Here is a 26821-nt window from a genome sequence, read left to right as displayed (position 1 = left end):
TCAGGACCTGTTCAACTACAGGCTGAGCAAGTGCCGAATGGTGGTGGAATGTGCATTTGGACGTTTAAAAGCGCGCTGGCGCAGCTTACTGACTCGCTCAGACCTCAGCAAAAATAATATCCCCATTGTTATTGCTGCTTGCTGTGCGCTCCACAATATCTGTGAGAGTAAGGGGGAGACATTTATGGTGGGGTGGGAGGTTGAGGCAAATCGCCTGGCCGCTGATTACGCGCAGCCAGACACCAGGGCGGTTAGAAGAGCACAGCAGGGCGCGGTGCACATCAGAGAAGCTTTGAAAACGAGTTTTGTGACTGGCCAGGCTACGGTGTGAAATTTCTGTTTGTTTCTCCTTGATGAACCCTCCGCCCCCCCCCCCACCCGGTTCACTCTACTTCCCTGTAAACCAACCACCCCACCCTCCCCTCCCCCCTTTGAGCACCACTTGCAGAGGCAATAAAGTCATTGTTTCTTCACATTCATGCATTCTTTATTAATTCATCACACAACTAGGGGGATAATTGCCAAGGTAGCCCAGGATGGGTGGGGGAGGAGGGAAGGAATAGGACACACTGCAGTTTAAAACTTTAACTCTTATTGAAGGCCAGCCTTCTGATGCTCGGGCAATCATCTGGGGTGGAGTGACTGGGTGGCCGGAGGCCCCCCCACCGTGTTCTTGGGCGTCTGGGTGAGGAGGCTATGGAACTTGGGGAGGAGGGCTGTTGGTTACACAGGGGCTGTAGCGGCGGTCTCTGCTCCTGCTGCCTTTCCTGCAGCTCAACCATACGCTGGAGCATATCAGTTTGATGCTCCAGCAGCCTGAGCATCGACTCTTGCCTTCTGTCTGCAAGCTGACGCCACCTATCATCTTCAGCCCGCCACTTGCTCTGTTCATCCCGCGATTCAGCCCACCACCTCTCCTCTCGTTCATACTGTGCTTTTCTGTAGTCTGACATTGACTGCCTCCACGCATTCTGCTGTGCTCTTTCAGCGTGGGAGGACATCTGGAGCTCCGTGAACATATCATCCCGAGTCCGACGTTTTCTCCTTCTAATCTTCACTAGCCTCTGTGAAGGAGAAACATTTGCAGCTGGTGGAGGAGAAGGGAGAGGTGGTTAAAAAAGACACATTTTAGAGAACAATGGGTACACTCTTTCACGTTAAATTTTGCTGTTCACATTACACAGCACATGTGCTTTCGTTACAAGGTCGCATTTTTCCTCTTATATTGAGGGCCTGCCGGTTGGGTGTGAGAGATCACTCACGCAGTGCCAGGCAACAGATTTCGGCTTGCAGGCAGCCATGGTAAGCCACAGTCTTTTGGCTTTTTTAACCTTCTTAACATGTGGGAATGGTTTCAAACAGTAGCGCCCTCATTTCCCATACCAAGCACCCGTTGGGTTGGCCATTTAAAATGGGTTTGCAATGTAAAAGGAGGGGCTGCGGTTTTCGGGTTAACATGCAGCACAAACCCAACTAACCCCCCTCCCCCCCACACCCAATTATCGGGGATGATCACTTCACCCCTCCCCCCCACCGCGTGGCTAACAGCGGGGAACATTTCTGTTCAGCAGAGCAGGAAGGGGCACCTCTGAATGTCCCCTTGATAAAATCGCCCCATTTCAACCAGGTGACCGTGAATGATATCACTCTCCTGAGGATAACAAAGAGCGATAAGGAATGGATGTTGTCTGCATGCCAGCAAACACTGGGACCATACGCTGCCATGCTTTGTTATGCAATGATTCCAGACTACGTGCTACTGGCCTGGCATGGTAAAGTGTCCTACCATGGCGGACGGGATAAGGCAGCCCTCCCCAGAAACCTTTTGCAAAGGCTTTGGGAGTACATGAAGGAGAGCTTTCTGGAGATGTCCCTGGAGGATTTCCGCTCCATCCCCATACACATTAACAGACTTTTCCAGTAGCTGTACTGGCCACGATTGCCAGGGCAAATTAATCATTAATCATTAAACACGCTTGCTTTTAAACCATGTGTAATATTTACAAAGGTACACTCACCAGAGGTCCCCTGTGTGCCCTCAGGGTCTGGGAGCACGCCTTGGGTGAGTTCGGGGGTTACTGGTTCCAGGTCCAGGGTGATAAACATATCCTGGCTGTTCGGGAAACCGGTTTCTCCGCTTCCTTGCTGGTGTGAGCTATCTACATTATCTTCATCCTCATCTTCCTCGTACCCCGAACCCGCTTCCCTGTGTGTTTCTCCAGTGAGGGAGTCATAGCACACGGTTGGGGTAGTGGTGGCTGCACCCCCTAGCATGGCATGCAGCTCCGCGTAGAAGCGGCATGTTTGCGGCTCAGCCCCGGACCTTCCGTTTGCCTCTCTGGCTTTGTGGTAGGCTTGCCTTAGCTCCTTAATTTTCACGCGGCACTGCTGTGCGTCCCTGTTATGGCCTCTGTCCTTCATGGCCTTGGAGACCTTTTCTAGTATTTTGCCATTTCGTTTACTGCTACGGAGTTCAGCTAGCACTGATTCATCTCCCCATATGGCGAGCAGATCCCGTACCTCCCGTTCGGTCCATGATGGAGCTCTTTTGCGATCCTGGGACTCCATCACGGTTACCTGTGCTGATGAGCTCTGTGTGGTCACCTGTGCTCTCCATGCTGAGCAAACAGGAAATGAAATTCAAACATTCACGGGGCTTTTCCTGTCTACCTGGTCAGTGCATCTGAGTTGAGAGTGCTGTCCAGAGCGGTCACAATGAAGCACTGTGGGATAGCTCCCGGAGGCCAATAACGTCGAATTCTGTCCACACTACCCCAATTCCGACCCGCTAAGGCCGATTTTATTGCTAAGCCCCTCGTCGGAGGTGGAGTAAAGAAACCGGTTTAAAGGGCCCTTTAAGTCGAAAGAAAGGGCTTCGTCGTGTGAACGTGTCCAGGCTTAATTCGATTTAACACTGCTAAAGTCGACCTAAACTCGTAGTGTAGACCAGGCCTTTGTTAGGTGAATCCAATCTCTTCCTAGCATTCCTTCTTCCCGGAACAACATCCCATGGTCAAAGAATCCAAAGCCCTCTCTCCAACACCACCTGCGTAACCACGCATTCACCTCCACAATTCGCAGGTAATCTCTCCTCATATTGTTTGGGTGCTGCTGCAGCTCAGGCCAAACCATGAGGCATATTCTTTATTAGTGGTGTTTATTACCAATAGTTGTAGAATGTTATAATCAATCCTTTGATACTACTGTGATGGACACCTGAGAAATACCTAAAATAGATTAGTGGATATCCCCCAAAGTCATCTCTTAGCCACCCAATACAGATAAAATCCTTTTAATTTTTCTGCATGAGTCAATTCTTCCAGCAGCCTGATCATTTCTGTTCTCCTGATCTGAATTCCCTGCATTTTGTTTGGATCTCTCTGATAATTGTAGAAATCTAGAGCTGGAAGGGACCTCAAGATAATAATGTGGTGCCCCAAACTGAACACAATATTTCAGAACTAAAGTACTTACGTAGTCCTTACTCAAGTTAAATTTCCATAAGTGCAATAAGTATTTGACATATTGAAATAAACGTGGTCGGGGAATCAAAAGGGGAAATGGTTCCATGGTGCAATAGGGTCCAGAAGATCAAATTTAGAACTGACTTACTGTATAATGCTCCAAAGATATATATTAAAACCCTGGCTTTTTTGTTTTGTTTTTTAAAAAGGCAAATGGAAAGGCAGATACCTTGAGTTGGGCTGCTGACAAGCTACTATGATTTCATTCTCCAGACACACCCTGCTTCTTGTAAAGGATTCTGAATAGTCTAGTTCAACAAGCATTTTCCTGTCCCAGGAATTATTATAATTAGAATTACTGCTAGAGGGCATTCAAAACAATGTGCACATATTGCTATGCTACAGTGTGTATGCACTCCATGTAAACAAAAGATGTGCGTGTGTATGGGGGCAATAGATCAGCAGAGAGAGTATGGAAGCGTAGCAGGGGGGTGTATGTTTTAATTATATGGAGTTAAGCAGCTGAATTTTTGTCAAGAAAAAGAGGCTTTGTCTGTACTTATTCCCATCATCTTGTGGGAAAATACCATGTGCTTTGTGTCAAACTCTCTCTGAACTCAACTGAAATTTCACTTGGCTCGAGGGAGCAAACACAGGAGCTCAGGTATCGCTGACAGCTGGAACGCAGAGAAGTATCGGGTTTCAAAGAAACAACGAGGACGTTCAGCTAATCTGATGGATTTGATGGCTGTGCATTTCTAACTTTAGTGAATTGCCCAATAAAACCGAACCAGAGCGGGGAGGATAAAGAGAGGTAAGAGAAGGAAGATTTGTGGAATACGGTAAATGATTAATTTAGAATTTTTAACACTGAAAAGGGGCGACAGAAGCTCCCTGTTGCGCTAATGGGAAAGGAGAGGAGGCTTTTCTGAGCTAGAAATTATGTCCATCTCTGTGAAACCTTCCTTATGTCCTTAGGGAATTCGAGTCCCAGCTTCCAGCTTGTTTCCGAACGGGAAAAAATAAGGAGGATCAGGCTGGGCCAAGGAGCTGCAGCAGGTTGGGGTACTGGTTTTCTGTTCTTTCCTGTCACATGGCCCGTAATTGGATCCCTCGCTCTGCCACTCGCTCTGCCGGGGGCTGCAGTTGCAGAGCAGATGCTGTAGGGTGTCTCTGCTATCGCTGCATTTCCCCTTCCCTGGACCCCAGTCCCCTGCACAGAAGCACCCGAGGCAGGAGGCTCCGTTCCCTGCTGCGCTGGATGAAGGAGCTGAGCCGGGACCTGCTGCCTGCCCTCGCCCATGGAGTGTCCCGCAGCCACCGTGGCACTCGCCCTGTCGGGACTGGCGCTGACTTTCTGCTTTGAGCGGCTCTATTCCGGTGAGTGGCATTTGGCAGCGCCCTGGGGGCTGCGCCCGGAATGTCCCGCACGGACTGGGAGTAGCCGAGGGACCGGGCTCTTTCACGCGGCGGCTCGGGAAAGGTCGCTGTTGTAAAGCTGGACCTGGCTGGCTGTTCTAGCTCACCCAGCGGCTCCGGAGGGCGACTTTGCCCCTTTGGGCCGGGTCGCGCTGTACCTGCACCCGGGATGCGCTCAGCTCCAGGGTCCCGGAGCTATTGCCCCCCGCCCCCGCAGACTTCATACATAGCTCGGACTAATTTGTTTGCAGCTGGGAGGTATTTTTTCATGGCTATTCGCTGCACTTGGCAGATTGCAAACCCTCTTGCATTGAGTGTGGGCATTATGTAAAGAATCGGTCCGAGACAGGAGAGTTTGTGTGGTGTATATACAGAGAGAGAAACAGAAATGAGAGATACTGAAAGTGCTGCATTTGGCTCTGAGGCTGAAGAAATGTTAAGTGAGCAAACGAATGCAACATGAGTCTGCTCCCAACTCCGCACAGCTAGGGGTATCTGTAGGGAATGAGGAACACGCTGAGTGGTAGTAGCAGCTAATCCGTAGGAAATGAGACAAATGACATTAATCTAGGGCTGTGTCAGACCAGCAGAGCCAGCCTTTGGGAGGTATCAGGCATTCCTCTTCCTGAAGAGTGATGGTTGAATCTGCTGTTTCTGTAAATGCTTTGTTGTGTTCAGGTTCTTATCCCACCCACCGTCCTGACATCGCTATAGCCTCAGCATTTACTAATTAGTTCTTTATCGTTACTCTAAGAATTAGCCAAAACATTTGTAATTTCATTGACATCAATAAGTGAAGTGTAAATGTTTTAAATACCTTAAAAGCTCCTTGCTTATGACGGTCAAGTGGTAAGCAAGCATTTTTCCAGCTCCCAAAGGTCTCCAGCTACAAGATCCCATCACCTCAGCCTGTGGATGTTTTGTGGGATTCTCCATCGAGAAGGCTATGTATGCCCTGGGCTTCCCTTCAGGTTACATGCCTACACTTATGTCACTATATAACTTCTTTACAGGTGTGCTTGAATTGAGGAAGGCGTTATAGCTGATTATGTGAGGCTGGGGAGTTATGGATGCTTTTACCAGACTCCCCTCTTATTTGGGTTGGTTGGGAAAGCCTGCCTGTGGGCAGAGGGAGAAATGTTTGTTTCGAGAAATAATTAGTGCCACATTTTTTTCTTACAGTCTGGGTCCTGCTGCACAGACAGAGTGAGGTGTCGCCTCAAGCCCCATTTTGCCAGTGTCTTGTTAACATGAGAGAGACCTGTTCCTCAAAGGCAATAGGGCATGCAGGCTATTAGCTTCCTGTTACTGACAACTGTCAGAGCTACTGGGTACATGATGAATTTTCTGCTTAAAGGTCATTTTGCTGCAGTGTTTCATTTTCTTTTTATAATCATTCCTGGTTCTTATTCCCCACCTGAGATCATTATACTGTTTGTGCTGGCATAAAATCATCTCTACAGGAACTAACTGATGTCACACACAGCAGATAATGGGATGAATTCTACACTCACACTTGCTGCCCTTAAACTGAGTGGAGAAATTGGCTTATTTACTTTAGCTGTGAACTCATCTAACCAGCAAAGACTTTGCTTTGATGCAAAGATGACTGCTAGAGTTAAGGTTACAAAATAGTTTCCATGACAGTCCCCTGTTTTTATTTGCATGCAACTTCACCCCCCCCCCCCCCCCGCAATCAGTTTTTAGGCTGAAATTTGTGCAGACTTGGCCTCTACCTGCAGTTGATATTTTTGACTTCCAAGGAGCAGAATGTGAGCACGTATGTTTCCAAATAACAATCATAGATCATTGAAAATATGGGATGGGCTGACAGCTGCACAGAGGGGGGAAATCTAGCCTGAGTGCCCTTTGGCTGTGGAATCATTGGTGCACAAAGCAGGTGTTTCATCCCTGAGTGGCGTGGAGTGCTACTTCATTCAAACTCCCTGAGGGGAATTGGGATCAGAAGATCCATATTATGTCAGAACTTCTTCCTACAGGAGGATTGCATGTGAGCCAGTAGACAGTTACTTCATGGCCCGGGGGGAGGATTCTATTCCCACACACACCTTGACACGTCTGCCCAACATCTGGCTTCATTCACTAGAGACTTTAAAGATGGATAGGCACACATGCAAGAGTAGGTAGTTAAGTGGGCAACTATTTAGTTATAGACATGTACACTCTCGCTGCTGAAGCAGGAGGTTACTGTAAACTTGAGAGGATTCATAGCAAAGGGTGATGGATCTTTTAAGCACAGCAAGTTGCTTAGGTTCTGACAAAGGAGATTACAACACTTTGGCAGCTTGGCAAGTATATTAACTCTCCAGCAAGGACCTTCAGAACCTGCTGCACCAGCAAAGTCTGCGGAGTTTTTAAACTGCACCTCTTGGTTTTTATTTTTAACATTAAATCCCAGAGAAATTAAATGTGACAAACTAGGGCCTGTAAGAACAATTAGGGTTAGGAGTATAGTACTTCAAAGTCATGAAATTACACTGCAGGAGAAACATTTATGTTTGTAAGTTGGCGTATGGCACATTTTTGCTAATTTATATTTCTTTTCTTTGTTAAATATAAATTTTCATACATCACTGCAATAAATACAAAACTATAGAATACAGAGCATATGCATCATGGCTGAGCTGATGATGTGGGAGAAACCTTCACTTTGGGAATTTCATGATATGAAATACTTCATGTGACAACTGTCAGTGCAGTAACAATTGCTTTTTTAATTTAGTGCTGTTTATTTTAATTTATTATTTTTCTTCCCTTCTCTGCTCTACACAGTCTCTTCTAAGACAAACGTTTAATCCAATAAGATTAAAATTTGAATCCAACCACAATGATTCACAACCAAAATTCACAAATTGAATTTGAAATTGGGATGAGTGAACTCATGCTACTTAATGTCAAGGGAAGAGCTGCATTTATTGCAGTTTAATATCCCAAGGCCAGAGGACTCAGGACTTATTCACTTCCCCCTTATATTCAGTATGAAAGCCTGTTAATGCCAAATGGAATGTGGCCTCTTGCATCTGTATTTTTAATATTCATTTTCAATTTCTCCATCTTAGGTCTATATGATTTATAAGGATGCTATCATTTCTGCCCTTCCTGTTGCCAGATTTGGCCTATTTTTCCTTTCTCTAGTCCCACTCCACTTAACAATGCTGGAATTGGCAGCTTCCAGTTTTCCTCCCACTTGAATCTCCTGATCTTTTTTGCCTTATTTTCTTACTCCTTCTCTCACAGCCTTTCATCCCTGCAGTGAATGGGGAAATACTCTGTTTAGACTCAATACAGCATTTCTAACCACCTTGAGAGATGGCGAAGTATTCAACGAAGATACTTCAGCACAGCACACTTGTACATCAGCGCAAGGGGCAGGTAAATAAAAATCTACATGTTACTGGCACAATTTCCAAGGGGTCGAGTTTCCTGGTTTTCCACCACACTTGGACAGTGGAACTATATTTGAAAACAATGCTATGTTAAAAAGCAGCAAAGAGATTACTCAACTTTACCTAAAGATGTGTTCTGTGTCAAAGTGATATCTCCCCTACTTCTAGTCCAAAGAATCACAAAGCACATCTGAATGAATCTATCACCTTGAGGTTGAACATCAGCCAAGAGGTGCAAAACCAGAGCTGCTACAGCACTTTTTATGCATTATAGATTAAAAAACAATGTTTGCAAAATACTTTAATTTTTAATTTTAACATCTAAAATGCCTCCTGTGCTCATAGGCTAGTTTGCCTGTATCATAACACAATATGCAATGCAAAACTTTTAACCAATCCACTCATAATATGCAAATGACCTGCTGGTATTCAATCTATAAAACTGAATCTTCAAAGAAAATTATTGGTCTGGTAAAAATCTTTTTAATAATGACCACAGAAGCCATATTTGTCTGTTTGATCTCCTGAAGCATCTTCTGGTTTTAATCAGTGTTCCCACATAAAATACAGTGGAAATCTACAATAACAAAACCCCTGTTCCCTATTCACAAGGCAACAACCAGGCTCTCCTCTCAGGAAGGAAAGTTGGTGTTCTGGCCCTTCAATTCCTGGGCCCCAACCTCTATTACTATTGGGATGTCTTGGCATCAGTTAAATGGTTTCAGTCCTTCTCTCCATTATTTTACTGTTTCATTAAATGTTTGTTGTTTAATTATATCCTTTCAATCAAATTAGAGACTGCAACATCTGGTTAATGCCTGTAACTGTTGCCATCTGCACCTAGATAAAGCTCTTTTCATTTAAGGAGGATTGCTCAAGTTCCAAATTGCAGTTTAGAAACAGTTTAGTTTGAGTGGTGGGTAACTTAAAAGGAACTTTTTCAAAGTCTCTGGGAGATGCCCTGCTTGCTGTGATGTTTGCAAGAGTGATATACAGTACCCTCTCATCCTGTTCAGCAGGAGGCTTTAGCTGCCACGTACATATACACACGTGCACATGCCGAAGGAGTCCAAGCACTAAATCTGCACTAAGTATCTGGCCACCAGTTGCCAGACCAGTCCCTCTAGAATGTAAATTGGCTCCAGGATCTCACTTCCTGCTTTTAGAAAGCTGCTGTCCCTGTGTTATTCCCTTCACAAACTTTACTGAACAATTTTAATAAGAACAAACCACCACCAAAACTGTCAATTCATCTGTGGGAAATGTAGGATCCTACATGCTCTGTCCTTGCCCCATGGGGGCTCTTACAGGCTAATGTTATATAGACATTGCACTACTATTGTACTGAAATCTAAGATGGAGATATCAGCTTCCTTACTCACTCACTCTCTCTCTCTCTCTTACTGCCCTCTATACCATAACCATTGCTGACTGGCTGATGTTAAAAACCAATAAACTTGGCTGGAGCTATTCTCTACACACCCTGTTTTTTTAGAATAAATTATCTGGCATCAATCCAGAATTCTTGGTACCTTCCTCAAATTAAAACAAAACACTATAAATTTGAACACTTTTCAGTAAAATACTTTGAATCAGCAAGTTTCCAATTCTAAATTTTCTAATTAAGTGTCCCACAAAAACTAGACACACTCTTCCCTATTTCACTCTAAGACTTGACTTAGTTCATTCTGCAACCTTCAGCCCTTCCATCCATGAGCCTTGACATCCATTCTTGCAGGTATTTATTTAACGATAAATGTTGCAGCATGCTCATAAGGTTTACAAAATCTCACATTTGTTGATAAGGGAGAGACACAAGTTCGACAGTTAGGAATGTCTTCAAATAAAGCACCCTGTTTACTGCTCCCTCTCCCTTATATAGAAGGGGCTCTAGCTCAAGTGCCTCCACTGATCTAAGAAGTGGTAGTGTGGGATGGGGAGAGAAACACTATCCTAGGTAATGGGGTCTTGCACCAGGTGGATTTAAATTAAAACCAATACCTTGAACTCCACCCAGAAACTTATTGAGAACCAATGCTGCTCTTGGAATATCACTGCTATATGCTCTCTGTGTCACACACTTTGCAATGGGCAGGCAGCTACATTCTTTGCTACCTTAAGTTTCCAAGTGGTCCTAATGAGTAATCCCATGTGGAGCACAGGGCAGCCATCTAGACCCAGGGTGACAGAGGCCTGGATATTGGTAGTAAGGTCCCCACATCGGAGAAGAAAGGTCACACATGTCTAATCGAAGACATATGGAAAAAACTTTTACTGGCTTCAGCTGCTATTTGATCTTCCAAAAGCAGCTCTGGCTCTAATAAAACTCTTAATTTTGAACCTGAATCACATAAAGCAGGCACTCTCTCCCTACATGAGGTACAGCTATCACTACACTCTCTTTTGATTTTTCCCCTCCTGACCTACCAATACCTTTTTAGCTTATCTGGATTAAGCCTTAACCAGCTTACCCTTATCCACTCTCAGACTTCGTAAATATAAAGCAGGTTGCTTGTTCCACTGTACTAGGATGGTTGGATATGATGAAAACAGAGCTGAGTGCTATCAGTACACTGCACACTTCACCCGTGTTTTTTCACTGACTTGCCTAGAAGTTTCATATACACATTGAACAGATCTTCCAGCTGTGAATGATCAGAACCACTCAAGTAATTCCATCCATACCTAATAGTGACTGTATACACCCCAATAAAATACCATGGGCAAAGGTATCAAAAGACAGCTGATGGATCTAATATTATCAGCATTGACACGTTATTCTCATCCACCCATAGATGATGCTCTGCAACCAGTGCAGTTTCAACTTCAAACCTAGGCCTGAAACCTAGCAGACAAGGATCCAGGAAATATGAGGACTACAGAAATTTCCAGAGTTGATTTGCCACAGCCTTCTCAATGAACTTTCTCCAAAAACTGACACTTTGATAGAAGTCAAGCAATGATTTCTTAAGCAGGAGCCAACAATGTCTTCCTTAAGGATGGTGGGCATTCTGCCCTCTTTCTGTCTTTCTTTCTTTCTTTTTAAGAGAGGCACTGACAATTGTCCACCACAAAAAGTTCATTACTTCTCTGCTGGCCTTCAACAGCCACAAAGGACATGGCTCCAATTCACAGGTTTTGACACAAAGCAAACTTAAGTTCTCCAAAACCTCAGGGAGCAAGACTGGCTGAAATTCAAACAGAATGAACATTAGTCCCTTCAAGCCATTTCTCTGTTGCTAATTAGTTCGCAGTCTCAGTAATTTTTGTCCTCAAAGTAACAAAAGCTCTTTACAATGAGAAAAACACAGCTCTCTAACTGAGAAGAAGCAGACCAGATCCACCAAGCCGTCAACTGCCTGGAACAGGTCTGCTGTGCAGACTAGAGGGAAAATAATTTCTTTGCTGCCTACACAGCCATGATGCACTATTGAGAATTCTTTATGGTGGAAATGATCAGATTAATCCGAGGACTTCTGCCAATGGCATTGATTCACCTCCCCTCTCCTTTCACTTTTTGCAGGCCATCTGTAAACCATACTGACTTGACAAAACCACCTTTTTAGGCACCGCTGTCACAATGGTGGAGAACTAAAAGGGCTGTAGTATATTTCTACCAGTCCATCAGTAGAGTGATGCTCTCTGGAATTTCTCAGGCTCTTTTGGCTTTAGAGAGCAGACCATCAAAACAGTCACTTCCTGTTATGGGGACGGTGTGCATCAAACAAACTGTGGAAGACAATGGTCCATGCATGACATGGGGGAACTTTCACGTCTCTATCTGTATTCTGAATACTAGATACAGAGTGAAGCCATTAGGGCTAATGTCATGCTCATCATGGCAGCTGAGATATTAAAATGCAGAGCCCCCAGACCAGTGGCCAGGACCCGGGCAGTGTGAGTGCCACTGAAAATCAGCTCGTGTGCCGCCTTTGGCACGCGTGCCATAGGTTGCCTACCCCTGAACAAGAGTGTTGTCCCACTTTATATATCAGTTTTCCAATTTTTTAGCAACCTGTATTAAACTGTTTTTATTAATATAGAGTTTAGTTAAACATTTGTTGACTCACTTCAAATTTGATATTTTATTTATCCAAAAAATATTTTTGTGAATGATAATTCATAGGTGCATTCTGCATCTTTAAGCGTGGAGTTTTCTGCTTTGGAGTTTTTAATGGTTAAAATTAATATATTTATTATGGAAAATTAGAAATACCTTTTGATCATAAGTAGTTTTAAAAAAATGTAATAGCATTATTGAGAAGTTTTTGGTTTTGAATCAATTTGACAAATTATATTGATTTTTTCAGAATTATGAAGTAACACCTCCCAAGACTGTTGTTAGAAAATTCAATAAAATATTGGAAAATGATTAACGCAAGTCATATCTGCACAATGGTTCTAAATAAACAGCATATTGTCCATCAAATTTTAAATAATTTACAGACATAATGACTCAGGCGCTATTACTGACTAAGTCCTACAGATTCATTAGTGGTCAGAGCTGCACAAAACAATCCAAAATACTGGGAAATGCAATGAAAAGCCCTGTTTCCATTAAAGCCCCAATCCTATAAACATTTACACCTATGGCTAAATTAATACATTGTGAATAGTCCTATTGATCTTTAATATGGCTACTTACAGTTAAATTGTAGCTGTGTCAGGCTGGGATATTAGACACAAAGTGGGTGAAGTCCAATAAAAGGTATTACCTCACCCATCTTGTCTCTCTAGTTACATTTAATAAAGTTAAGTACAGTATGTAACTAAGTTTTTCGTTTTAGTTTGGTTTGGGTTTTTTGCAAGATTGGGGCTTTGATTAAAAATGTTAAAATAAGATTTGTTTGAAAAATCTGTACAATATTGCTATGGCAAAAATAGAGTTTTTCACTAGCAAAAATTAAACTGTCTTATTTTAGAAAGTCTCTGCTGTGCAACAAAATGTGTGTCCCATTATTTTAACTTGGTAAAAAATTGCTAAATTTTATTAAATTTGTAACTTAAATTTTGCTGGACTAATCTGTATGTTTACTGCATGCAGTTTTCCTGCCTGTAGCATTCATCATCTAGATGCTAATGAAGACCTTGAGTTGTACCAAACTGCAGATTTTCTATGAAATTGCCCCAAATCTCTTTTTAGTGTGAAACAAAAGCAGAGAATCTGTCACAGCTCTCAAGGGCATAGGCTCACATTATTTGGATAATATCTTGCTGCAGCTATAATAGCTTGGAGGGATGGTGACAGTTCTGACTCTCCCTCCCCTGTAAGAGGATGTCCTGCAAATTCTGATGCAATGGAATTTAAAGCCAGGGGAGAACTAATACAGATTGAGATGGGAAAATGTTAAAATGAAAGGTAGCTAATAATGTGAGTTAAAATGTGAGGCAGTTTTAGCAAATCTATGACAGGCTGGTATTTATCTTTAGTTTAATCTTTGTGTCAGTTTATAGTCAGATAGTGCTAATAGTGCAGCATTCCTTTAATTTCTGAGCAGTCTTCGGCTAATGTACCTTCTGATTAAAAAAAAGTTAAAGCACTAAATTGCAGGAAAGACCTTTACTGGGGGAGTGCACATTATTCCTGGTAACTGCCATTATTCAACTTGCTTCTATATTATTTTGTCAGTCGTTTTTGGCTCTGCATTTTTCCTCTCTCTTTTCTGTCAAATTTATCTCATTATCCTTCTCTAAGATTATATGGAAAAGTTATCAGTAAGATGGAAGGGGGAATTGAGGAGAAGGCAACATTCTGGTGACCTTAAATCTATTTCACATGATTATACAAATCTTTGTGGCTTGTTTGAATGATGGAAAAACCTGATTTGCATTTTTAGGTGTATCCAAAAGGTTCACCTGCAACACTGAAATATTCAGGTAACCTAAAATGTGCTGAGCAGATGATATTTTGGACTGATAACCACTCTGATCTTAGAGGAGGTGTTTGTCTCCTGCTGTCCACAAAGGGACATGTAAACTAGTTTGGGGAAATGACAATTTTTGCCCATTTCTGGAACTGAAACCAAATCAAATTTTGTTGAAGGCTATGAAATGCCTGATTAACTTTTTCCATTGCTTTTAATTTGTACCAATACAAGCTTGAAAAGGATTGTCTAAATCAAATGATAAGTTACTTGGACCTGAAGTCTGGCAGTTGCCAAACTTGTAGGTGCCCTGCTACCTGGTGGAATTCACAACCCTGAGTTAGCCACCGACAGGCTCTATACAATATATAGGGAGAGCAGGGCACTTAAACAAGGGATTCACAGAAACCAGCAAGCTGAGCAGGGAGCTGCCATAAGACAATGAAAACCCCTCTTCAGTGTGCAGTGACAATGAGAAAAGGAAATAAAGTGTCAGTCTGCATAAGGAATCAGAGACAAAATAATGCTGAAAGTATTAAAAGGCCATTATAATGAAGGCACTAGTTGTGGTTCCATATTTAAGACTCAATTAAGATTTGTACCTAATCTGGGGATTCACTTCTTTGTTATGTATGAAATACACCTCTACCCCGATATAACGCTGTCCTCGGGAGCCAAAATTTTTTACTGCGTTATAGGTGAAACTGTTATATCGAACTTGCTTTGATCCGCCGGAGTGCGTAGCCCCGCCCCCCTGGAGCGCTGCTTTACCGCGTTATATCCGAATTCGTGTTATATTGTGTCGCGTTATATCGGGGTAGAGGTGTATATAGTTTATCATCCCCTGAAATTACAGCATGTACTCTAAGTATAAAATGACTTTTCTGAGAGCTAACAAGTAAAGCTGTTAATTAGTTTAGGAATTAAGAATAATTAAACATGGATCCATTAAGATATTTAACATGCAGTGTCAGAGGGTGTTTTTCCACCCTTAATGATCTCAGTAACAGAATACAGTATTACAGACTCTTCAAACTTCCTGTATAGCTAAAATGCACTAAAATCTTATGCATCAGCTAGATCTGAAGAATTTGTTTTAGGATTATTGTTCAGGTTTCTCCATTACTCTTCATAGCTTAAGTTCCTCTTCACCAGAGGCTGAAGAATAGTCTATTACAGAAGATTCTATAAAGAGCTGCCTTCTTTTAATATGTCTGCCATCTCCCATTATTCTCAGTGGGAGAGAAGCCCCAACTCCGTTCAGCTGGAGGACATTTTGAGAAAGCTCTTCATACGACTGAGTGTTTCTGCCTCCTCACAGCATAGGGGCCAACATCTTCCCTGAGGGCAACTGTCCATATTTTTCCATGACATTTCCATACTTTTCATAGATTCCAAGGTCGGAAGGGGCCACTTTGATCATCTAGTCTGACATCCTGTGTAGCACAGACCTCAGAACTTCCTCCAAAACTTTGACATGTTTGGATTACTTTTATATTTAACTCTGAATTTCCTGGGTTTTTAATTCTTCAGTTTTGGTTACTGATATATACTCTTAACATAGTTTTTCTCTGGGAATATCAAATGCTGTAATACATCACATTGAATTCAATGTACAGTTCTGGTTGCTCCATCTCTCAAAAGGAGGAAGCCAGAGAGGGGCAGTGAAAATGACTAGAGGCCTGGAAAGCATATGATTGGAGACTAAGTAATCCAAAATGCTTGTGATGGGTTCGGTCACAGAAACCCCCTTGGGACTGTCACCTGATGTGCTGAGACTACCTCTGAGCCCATTTTCTCTGCCAGGTCGGCCTCCAGAACCCTGCCTTTTTGAGCCAGACACACCAGTCTGCTCCAACACAGACCCATGGTCTGAACCACGCACCCCAAAGCTTCAGACTTAACTGAAAACAGCTTAAGAAGTGCTCCTGTCTCTAGCACCCAGACACCCAGCTTCCAATGGAATCCAAACCCCAAATAAATCCGTTTTACTCCGTATAAAGCTTATACAGGTTAAACTCATAAATTATCTGCCCCATAACACTGATAGAGAGATATGCACAGCTGTTTGCTCCCCCAGGTATTAATTACTTTGAGTTAATTTATAAGCAAAAGTGATTTTATTAAATATAAAAAGGAGGATTTAAGTGGTTCCAAGTAATAACAGACAGAACAAAGTAAGTTACCAAGCAAAATAAAACAAAAACATGCAAGTCTAAGCCTAATACATTAAGAAACTGATTACAGATAAATCTCACCCTCAGAGATGTTCCCATAAGCTTCTTTCACAGACTAGACTCCTTTCTAGTCTGGGCCCAATCCTTTCCCCTGGTACAGTCCTTGTTCCAGCTCAGGTGGTAGCTAGAGGATTTCTCATGACTGCAGCCCCTTTGTTCTGTTCCACTCCCTTATATAGCTTTGGCAAAAAGTGGGAATCTTTTGTCTCTCTGGATCCCCACCCCTCCTTCTAAATGGAAAAGCACCAGGTTTAAGATGGATTCCAGTCCCAGGTGACATGGTCACATGTACTGTGAGACCCCAAACCTTCATTCTTCCTGGCCTGACTCACTGGAAGGCTTGCAAGTAAACGGAGCCATTTACAACCAATTGTCCTAGTTGATGGGAGCCATCAAGATTCCAAACCACCATTAATGGCCCACACTTTGCATAATTACAATAGGACCTCAGAGTTATATTTCATATTTCTAGTTTCAGATACAAGAATGATACATTTATACAAATTGGATGACGACACTCAGTAGATTATAAGCTTTGTAATGATACGTTATATTTAACCAACAAAACTGTACAAAGGGATCCTTGAAATGATATCAACATTTGCTGGCAGCCTGCCTCTTGTTCCCTCCTGCTGCCCATCCTCCACACTGCCACCCATCCCAATTCCCTGCTAATGCTCAGCCCAGCCTCCAGCATCCTCTGTGGCACTTTCCCTGGCCCCACAGAATCTTTTTCACTCACACAGCGATTAAGGATTTTTAAAAAAAAAAAAAACTAATCAATTTAGTCAAAATGCAATCAAAACTCAGTAATGTGAACAGATAAGTGGGAGCCTCATAGCATCACTGAATTTCACACATTTTGCAAAAATTATCAAGTAAGGGTTTAAATTCATTTACAAAACAAGAGTACATCACAAAATGTAGCCTGGTCATTTAATTAACAAGTGTAGTTTGGTTTCAGGATCCATCAGAGAATACTAATGCATAGTGTATAGAATATTTAGTAAAAGTACTTGTCATTAATATGAAAGCCAATCAAGCTAAATTTAACTCAAAGGAACACTTACATCTTGGACAGTGTCTTTAACAGCCTGAACTGATGCAAGAAAGGTTTAATTAAAAGAAAAATGGGGCAAACCTTTGCAGAAAATGACATACATGCTCTCTCTCTCCATTTTATAGAATGTTACACAGCAAATGGGGCGGACTATCGGGGCACTCAGAACCAAACCTCCTTGCATGCGGGGAGACCTTGTCTCTTTTGGAATGAGACTTTTCAGCATCCTTACAATACCCTGAAATACCCCAATGGAGAGGGAGGGCTCGGAGAGCACAACTACTGCAGGTAAGGAGTGGTCTCAGTGCTACCAACGTTGTACGCCCAATGTTTCTTTAGCCCTTTGACATAAAACTTAAAAGCTGATGGAATACAATGGTGGGTGCCCTGACTGTCAAAGTAATGGCAATTAAACAGACATGTTTAGATCCGGCCATCAGAATTGTTGGGGTTGGTGCTGCTTTGAGCAGGGGGGTTGGAGTAGATGACCTCCTGAGGTCTCTTCCAAACCTAATCTTCTATGATTCTGTTCCCTTTACCCTGGCCTCAGCATGAAAGTGCAAGCAGCTTTAGCGTAAAGATGCATGTCAGCATAGCTCTTCAGTCCACATCACAAACCAACTACAGTCTGGTATAAGAGAGAATGATTGGCCATCTCTTCAGAAAGGTGTCTAAAATAATAGAGCTTGCTTCATGTCCGGCGTAAAGAGCATGGGGTGGATGGTTTGAACATCACTCCTGGTTCTCTTTATGCCTGGATCCCTTAGACACGATGCCTCAGTCCCTTGTGTTTATGAAAACTAAATCATTCTCAATGAATTAGAATTGTGATTAAATTTCATTTTAAAATCTAAAGTCCAGTATTTAGAGTGCTGGTCTGGGGTTCAGGAGACCCACATTCAATTTCCTGCTCTTCCACAGATTTCCTGAGTGCCCTTGGGCAAGTTACTTTGTGCATGTATGCCTCAGTTTCCTATCTCTAAAAGGGGGTTAATAGCACTGCCCTCCCTCACAGGGGTGGGGGTGGAGGATAAATACAGTAAAGACTGCGAGGCACTCTGAGACTATGGTAATAGGGGCCATATTAAGTGCCTTTGATATCTATAGATAAGCTAAGAATGGTGTAGTCTGAAATGTGCAAGTACCAGTACTGCTGGAATGGTGTGACCACACACACACAGTGGGTGTGAGGTCACGGAGAAAGTCAGTTTGTAGTGCAAAATGCAGGGGTGAAAGTAACTTAGAGGACTTACCGGTACGCCGGAGTCCTGAGCGGGGGCGTGGCCTCAACCAGAAGAGTCGTGGCCTCAACCGGAAGAGGCAGGGCCTTTAAATCAGATTTAAAAGCCCCACTCCGGCTGCGGCTGGGAGCCCCGGGGCCTTTAAATCACCCCCGGAGCTACCAGCTGCAGAGGCAGCTGGGAGCCCCAGGGCTCTGGCCACCACTACCGCAGCGGAGCTCCGAGCCCTTTAAATCGCTGCCCGAGCCCGGCTGCCTGAGCCCTGGGGTAGCGGCGGCAGGACTAGGGGGGTTCTTTAAAGGGCCAGGGGGAGCCCCAGGCCCTTTAAAGCACTGCCCGAGCCCCGTTGCCTGAGCCCCAGGGTAGGCGGCAGGGCTCCGGTGGCACTTTAAAGGGCTCCCCGCAGCAGCAGAAGCCCCAGGCCCTTTAAAGTGCCGCCTGAGCCCGGCTGCCTGAGTCCCGGTGTAGCGGCAGCAGGGCTCGGGGGGTGGCACTTTAAAGGGCCTGGGGCTCCCCGCAGCGGCAGGAGCCCCGGGCCCTTTAAATCACCGCCCCAGCCCGGCTGCCGGAGCCCCGGGGCTCGGGAGGCAATTTAAAGGGCCTGGGGCTCCAGCCACTGCAGGGAGCCCCAGGCCCTTTAAAGCGCCAGCCTGGGGAAGCCGGTCTGGTCCGGCCCGGTGTACCAGCTCTTGCCGGTACGCCATACCGGACCGGACGGTCTTACTTTCACCTCTGGCAAAATGGCATCCTCCGTACAGTATGATCTTGCAAAAGTGCTGAAATGGCATTCCGGCTGCACTACACCCAATGTACTATATAGTAGAGCAAACAGCTATACAAAAGCTTCCCCGTCAACACAATCCTGAAACACCTTCTGACGCCTGGTTTCAGGGACTTACCAGTGGAGCAGGGCCAGTTGACTGAAAGAGAAAAAAAATATTTTTAGACTATTTGAGACAGCTGGATGCTCAGTGAATGTAAAACATTTTTTCCAAAAATGACTAAGGTCCAAAGTCTGTGGTCCTCACTCATTAATTTAGTATGTGAGCTATAGAGCTGGTGTTTAAAATGAGACTCTTGGCTAGGGATTTGGTATGTTTGTTTTTGGCTTCTTAAAAGCAAAAGATATTCTTTTTATTTGTGACGCCATAGTTGTTGAGATTTTGTTTGTTTGTTTTTTAAGATTTTCAATGCTTTTAATACTGATCAGTACTGAGACAATTCCCTGCATGATGTTAGGGATCTTAGAGGTAAGATGTAAAGCCAAGAGCTTGGCTACTTGAAAGTTGTGGGGGCTGTTAGTCCCAATGTCCTCACCAAATTTCACCTTGGGTAATTACATTCTGCTAACTTCAAGTCAATCCCTTTTCTAAATAGCCATTATATGTGTCTGCTGCATTCCATCCCCCCAGTAGTGATTGCATTTCAGTGGTGGGGGAAGTTACCTATATCTTTCTTACCTATCTCATATCTGCTATTTAGATTGGTGAGGCTTAATTCATTATTATTTACTATTTTGTAGCACCCAGCACACTTTTGGGCACTACACAGACAAATAGAAAGACAGTTCGCTCTCTGAAAGAGCTTATAATTTTAATAAGACCAAGTTGTGACAAGGGAACAAAAAACATAGGGAGAAGGCACATGAACAGGGTTATGAATACAGGATAGTGGCATTACTTGAGGTTGTGTATGTGTCTTCGAACAAAAAAAATTAATACAAAATGAAAACAATTTCAATAATTTTATGTTGAATAGGGATGTGGGTGGACAAGGAGTGGATTAGACCTAGGGGAAAGAGAAAAGGTGTGGGGAGAAGAATCAGACTGAGTGATGGGAAAGGAGAAGGGTGGAATGGGGCAGTGGGAAGCGGAGGATAGAAAGGCACAGATAAGAGAAATGGTGACACACATAGCAGAGATAAGTAAAGATTGAAGAAATACTCCCATTCCTAATATCATGGATTTATGTGAAAGCTCAATGGGTTGTGGTTGGAGATTCCCAATAGAGACTGGGGAGGGGCGGTAGCCACACTCACATCCAATACCTTTGTCTAGGGCAGAGGTAGCACCACGAGGTAGGTCTTTTTTGTGCTGCCATGAGTACTTGTTTCATAGATTACAAGCCCAGACGGGACGACTGTGATCTTCTACTCTAACCAACTGTATAATACAGGCCATAGACTTCACTGAATTAATTCCTGTTTGAACTAGAGCATATCTTTAAAAAACATCCTGTCTTGATTTTAAAATGGCCAGTGATGGAGAATCCACCACACCCTCGGTAAATCCTTCTATTGGCTAATTACCCTCACTGTTAAAAATGTGTGCCTTATTTCACATCTGAATTTGTCTAGCTTCAACTTCCAGCTGTTGGACTGTGTTATACCTTTTTCTGCTAGAGAGAAGAGCCCATTATTAAATATTTGTTCCCCATATAGGTACTTATAGACTGTAATCAAGTTTATCCCTTCACCTCCTCTTTCTTAAACTAAATAGATTGAGCTCCTTGAGTCTATCCTATAATGCAGGTTTGCTAATCCTTCAGTTATTCTCATGGGTCTTCTTTGAACTCTTCAATTTTTCTGCATCCTTCTAGAATGGTGGACACCATAACTACACACAGTATTCCAGTAGCAGTAATACCAGTGCCCAATACAGAGGTAATATAACCTCCTTACTCCTACTTGAGATTCCCGTTTATACATTCAAGAATCACGTTACCGTCTCAGCCCCATCATTGCACTGGGAGCTCCTGTTTAGCTGGTTATCCTCAAATCTTTTTCAGCATCACTATGTCCTGTGATAGAATCCCCCACCCTGTAAGTTTGGCCTACATCCTTTGTTCCTAGATATATACATTTAAATTTAGCCATATTAAAACACACATATTTGTTTTCACCCAGTTTAATAAGTGATGCAGATTGCTCTTTATCAGGGACCTGTTCTCATCATTATCATTCCCCCAATTTCTTTGTCATCTGCAAATTTTATCAGTGATAATTTTATGCTTTCTTCCAGGTCATTGATAAAAATGTTAAAAAGCATATCATAGCGTCAAGAACTGATCTATTCAGGACCTCACTAGAAACATACCTGCTAAATGATGATTCCATGTTTACAATTACATTTTGAGACCTATCAGTTAGCCAGCTTTTTAATCCTTTTAATGTATACTGTTGATTTTGTATCGTTCTAGATTTTAATCAGAAAGTTGTGCAGTACCAAGTCAAATGCCTTGCAGAAGTCTTAGTATGTTGCAGCAACACTATTACCTTTATCAACCAAACTGGTAATCTCATTTTGTTTGCCTTTTTAAAATATTGGCACAACATTAGCTTTCTTCCAGTCTTCTGGAACTTCTCTATGTTCCAAGAGTTGTGGAAAATCAACATTAATGGTTCAGAGAACTCTATGGCCAACTCTTCTAAACCTCTTAAATGCAAGTCATCTGTTACCTGTGAAGTGTTCTGACCACTTCTGAGAGAAGCACTGTTGAAGTGGAAAGCATTATTGTTACATTATGCATTTACTCATTTTTATATCACCTCAGCATCTCACAAGAATGGGGGGGGGAAGAAATAACAAAAAGACTCCATAAAAACCTGGATGTTCTGTCCCCAAAACAGTCCAGAAACCCCTTAAACATAGGTACCTTCAAGCTCACTAATGTCAGACTAGTGTACTATCAGGGGGCGTGGCCTCTAAAGGCTTTGAGTATTCACCAGAAACTCCATGTGGCATCCTCGTAGTCCTCTCCATGACAGGGCGAGAGGCAACTTCTCAGATTACTACACAGCCAGAAAGGGTGAGAGGTTATTGAAAAATCTGCAGTGCAAAGGGTTGGTATATTGTTGGAATTGTAGGCTATCATTTTAAAAGGGGGTGGGCTCTTTGGTCTCACTTATATGCTAGGGGGCTGTGTAATGAAGTATGGTATGGTAGTGAGTTTGCATTGGTGAGTTGTGACTCAATTTTAGGAAGCAGCCTCTCTCTCTCACTCTATGTTGCATCCTTCCAGCAGGTGTCATTTATGTTTTTATCTAATTTCTCTGTATGCCATGAAATATAACAGAAACAATCAGAAACTATGCCCTGGTCTACACTACGAGTTTAGGTCGAATTTAGCAGCGTTAGATCAATTTAACCCTGCACCCGTCTACACGACGAAGCCATTTTTGTTGACTTAAAGGGTTCTTAAAATCGATTTCTGTACTCCTCCCCGATGAGGGGATTAGCGCTGAAATCGACATCGCCGGGTCGAATTTGGGGTAGTGTGGACGCAATTCAATAGTATTGGCCTCCGGGAGCTATCCTAGAGTGCTCCATTGTGACTGCTCTGGATAGCACTCTCAACTCAGATGCACTAGCCAGGTAGACAGGAAAAGCCCCGCGAACTTTTGAATTTCATTTCCTGTTTGGCCAGCGTGGCAAGCTGATCAGCACAGGTGACCGTGCAGAGCTCATCAGCAGAGGTGACCATGGAGTCCCAGAATTGCAAAAGAGCTACAGCATGGACCGACCGGAGGTACTGGATCTGATCGCTGTGTGGGAGACAAATCCGTGCTATCAGAACTCCGTTCTAAAAGACGAAATGCCAAAATATTTGAAAAAAATCTCCAAGGGCATGAAGGACAGAGGCTATAATAGGGACCTGCAGCAGTGCCGCGTGAAACTTAAGGAGCTCAGGCAAGCCTACCGAAAAAACAAAGAGGCAAACGGCTGCTCTGGGTCAGACCCCCAGACATACCGCTTCTATGATGAGCTGCATGCAATTCTAGAGGGTGCCCTACCACTACCCCACCCCTGTTCATGGACTCCTGCAAGGGGGGAGTCTCACGCAACAGGGATGAGGATTTTGTGGATGAGGAAGATGAGGAGGAGGAGGGTAGCACACAGCAGGCAAGCGGAGAAACTGTTCTCCCCGACAGCCAGGAACTGTTTATCACCCTGGAGCCAACACCCTCCCAACCCTCCCAAGGCGGGCTCCCAAACTTTGAAGGCAGAGAAGGCACCTCTGGTGAGTGTACCTTTGTAAATATAATACATGGTTTAAAAGCAAGCGTGTTTAATGATTAATTTGCCCTGAAGACTTGGGATGCATTCGCGGCCAGTACAGCTACTGGAATGCATTCAAGCAACATCGGTTCTTTATCTCTCTGTGTTATCCTCAGGAGAGTGATATCATTCATGGTCACCTGGTTGAAATAGGGGAATTTTATTAAGGGGACATTCAGAGGTGGCCATTCCTGCTGGGCTGTGTGCCTGTGGCTGAAAAGAAATCATCCCTGCTGTTAGCCAAGCGGTGGGGGGGAGGGGTGAAGTGATCATCCCAGAGAATTGGGTTTGTGCTGCACGTTAACCCAAAAATCGAAGCCCCTCCGAAAACAGGCAGATCCTCAATATAAGAGGCAAAATGTGACCTTGTACCGAAAGCACATGTGCTATGTAATGTTAACAGCTTGGTTCACTGTGAAAGAGTCTACCCATTGTTCTCTAAAATGCGTCTTTTTAAAGAATACTCTCCCTTTTTTTCCTCCTGCAGCTGCAAATGTTTCAATGCTCCCCCTATCTTCTCCGTCCCAGAGGCTAGCGCAGATAAGTAGTAAAAAAAAAAAAAAGGAATCGCGATGAAATGTTCTCTGAGCTCATGCAGTGCTCCCGCACTGAAAGAGCTCAGCAGAATGTGTGGAGGCAAACAATGGCAGAGTCCAGGAAAGCAGAAAACAAATGCGAGGACAGGAGGGACGAGCAAGAGGAGAGGTGGCGGGAGCAAGAGGAGAGGAGGCAGGATGCAATGCTGAGGCTACTGGAGGATCAAACTGATATGCTCCGGTGTATGGTTCAGCTGCAGGAAAGGCAGCAGGAGCACAGACCGCCACTGCAGCCCCTGTGTAACCACCCACCGTCCTCCCCAAGTTCCATAGCCTCCTCACCCAGACGCCCAAGAACGCCGGGGGGGCCCTCCAGGCATCCAACCACTCCACCCCAGAGGACTGCCCAAGCAACAGAAGGCTGGCATTCAATAAGTTTTGAAGTGCAGTGTGGCCTTGTCCTTCCCTCCTCCCCCACCCCTCCCGGGTTACCTTGGCAGTTATCCCCCTATTTGTGTGAGGAATTAATAAAGAATGCATGATTTTGAAACAACAATGACTTTATTGCCTCTGCAAGCAGTGATCAAAGGGGGGAGGTCGGATGGCTTACAGGGAAGTAGAGTGAATCAAGGTGGCGGGTTATCATCAAGGAGAAACAATCAGAACTCTCACACCGTAGCCTAGCCAGTCATGAAACTGGTTTTCAAAGCTTCTCTGATGCGCAGCATGCCCTGCTGTGCTCTTCTAACCGCCCTGGTGTCTGGCTGCGCGTAATCAGCGGCCAGGCAATTTGCCTCAACCTCCCACCCCGCCATAAACATCTCCTCCTTACGCTCACAGATATTGTGGAGCACATGGCAAGCAGCAATAACAATGGGAATATTGGTTTAGCTGAGGTCTAACCGAGTCAGTAAACTGCGCCAATGTGCTTTTAAATGTCCAAATGCACATTCTACCACCATTCTGCATTTGCTCAGCCTATAGTTTAACTGCTCCTTACTACTGTCCAGGGTGCCTGTGTATGGCTTCATGAGCCATGGCATTAAGGGGTAGGCTGGGTCCCCAAGGATAACTATAGGCATTTCAACGTTCCCCAACAGTTATTTTCTGGTCTGGGAAGTAAGTCCCTTCCTGCAGCTGTTCAAACAGACCAGAGTTCCTGAAGATGCAAGCGTCACGTACCTTTCCCAGCCATCCCACGTTGATGTCAGTGAAATGTCCCTTGTGATCCACCAGTGCTTGTAGCACCATTGAAAAGTACCCCTTGCGGTTTATGTACTGGCTGCCAAGGTGGTCCAGTCCCAAGATAGGGATATGCGTTCCGTCTATCGCCCCACCATAGTTAGGGAATCCCATTGCAGCAAAGCCATCCACTATGACCTGCACATTTCCCAGAGTCACTACCGTTGATAGCAGCAGCTCAGTGATTGCGTTGGCTACTTGGATCACAGCAGCCCCCACAGTAGATTTGCCCACTCCAAATTGATTCCCGACTGACCGGTAGCTGTCTGGCATTGCAAGCTTCCAGAGGGCTATCGCTACTTGCTTGTGAACTGTGAGGGCTGCTCTCATCTTGGTATTCTTGCGCTTCAGGGCAGGGGAAAGCAAGTCACAAAGTTCCATGAAAGTGCCCTTACGCATGCGAAAGTTTCGCAGCCACTGGGAATCATCCCAGACCTGCAACACTATGCGGTCCCACCGGGCTGTGCTTGTTTCCCAGGCCCAGAATCGGCGTTCCACGGCATGAGCCTGCCCCATTGCCACCAGGATGTCCAAATTGCCGGGGCCCGTACTTTGAGAGAAGTCTGGTCCATGTCCTCATCACTCCCGTCACCGCGCTGCCGTTGCCTCCTCGCCTGCTTTTGCTGGTTCTGAACATACTGCAGGATAATGCGCGAGGTGTTTACAATGCTCATAACTGCCGTGGTGATCTGAGCAGGCTCCATGCTTGCCATGGTATGGCGTCTGCAGGAGAGCAGAGTGGCAGCAGAAGTGGTGGCTGACAATGGATGCCGCGAGAATAGATATTTATAGAGAGATGCCATGAGAATAGAGAATGACGAGAGGGCCTGTGAGGTGGATTCATGAGAGCAGAGTTGCAGCGGAAGCGGGAGCCCATGACAGCCAACATGGAGAAATTCGCTATCTATTGAGACAAGAGCAGGAGAGCAGCGTGGCAGCGGAAGCGATCGTTTGATGGTGAAGGTTAGCAGTCCTACTGCACCGTCTGCTGAAAGCAGTATGGCACCCGCACGGAAAAAAGGCGCGAAACAATTGTCTGCTGTTGTTTTCACGGAGGGAGGGGCGACTGATGACATGTACGCAAAACCACCCACGACAATGTTTTTGCCCCATCAGGCATTGGGAGCTCAACCCAGAATTCCAATGGGCAGCGGAGACTGCGGGAACTGTGGGATAGCTACCCACAGTGCAATACTCTGAAAGTCGACACTAGCCTCGGTACTGTGGACGCACTCCGCCGACTTAATGCACTTAGTGGGGACACACACAATCGACTGTATAAAATCGCTTTCTA

General features: G+C 44.2%; 1 protein-coding gene across 1 annotated transcript in view; it reads left to right on the top strand.

Moving 5' to 3' along the window:
- Positions 1-4765: 4765 nt before the first annotated feature.
- Positions 4766-26821, top strand: part of KREMEN1 (kringle containing transmembrane protein 1) — a 63699-nt gene continuing 41643 nt past the window's right edge. Inside the window, exons 1-2 of the mRNA XM_065417885.1 lie at positions 4766-4844; positions 17577-17739. Coding sequence (XP_065273957.1) covers positions 4766-4844; positions 17577-17739 — 242 coding nt within the window. The remainder of the gene's footprint in view (positions 4845-17576; positions 17740-26821) is intronic.

This window comes from Emys orbicularis, chromosome 16, assembly GCF_028017835.1.
Source record: "Emys orbicularis isolate rEmyOrb1 chromosome 16, rEmyOrb1.hap1, whole genome shotgun sequence".
Taxonomy (NCBI): Eukaryota; Metazoa; Chordata; order Testudines; family Emydidae; genus Emys; species Emys orbicularis.
The sequence above is the reverse complement of the archived record's forward strand: the minus strand, read 5'-3'. Positions and strand labels throughout refer to the sequence as shown.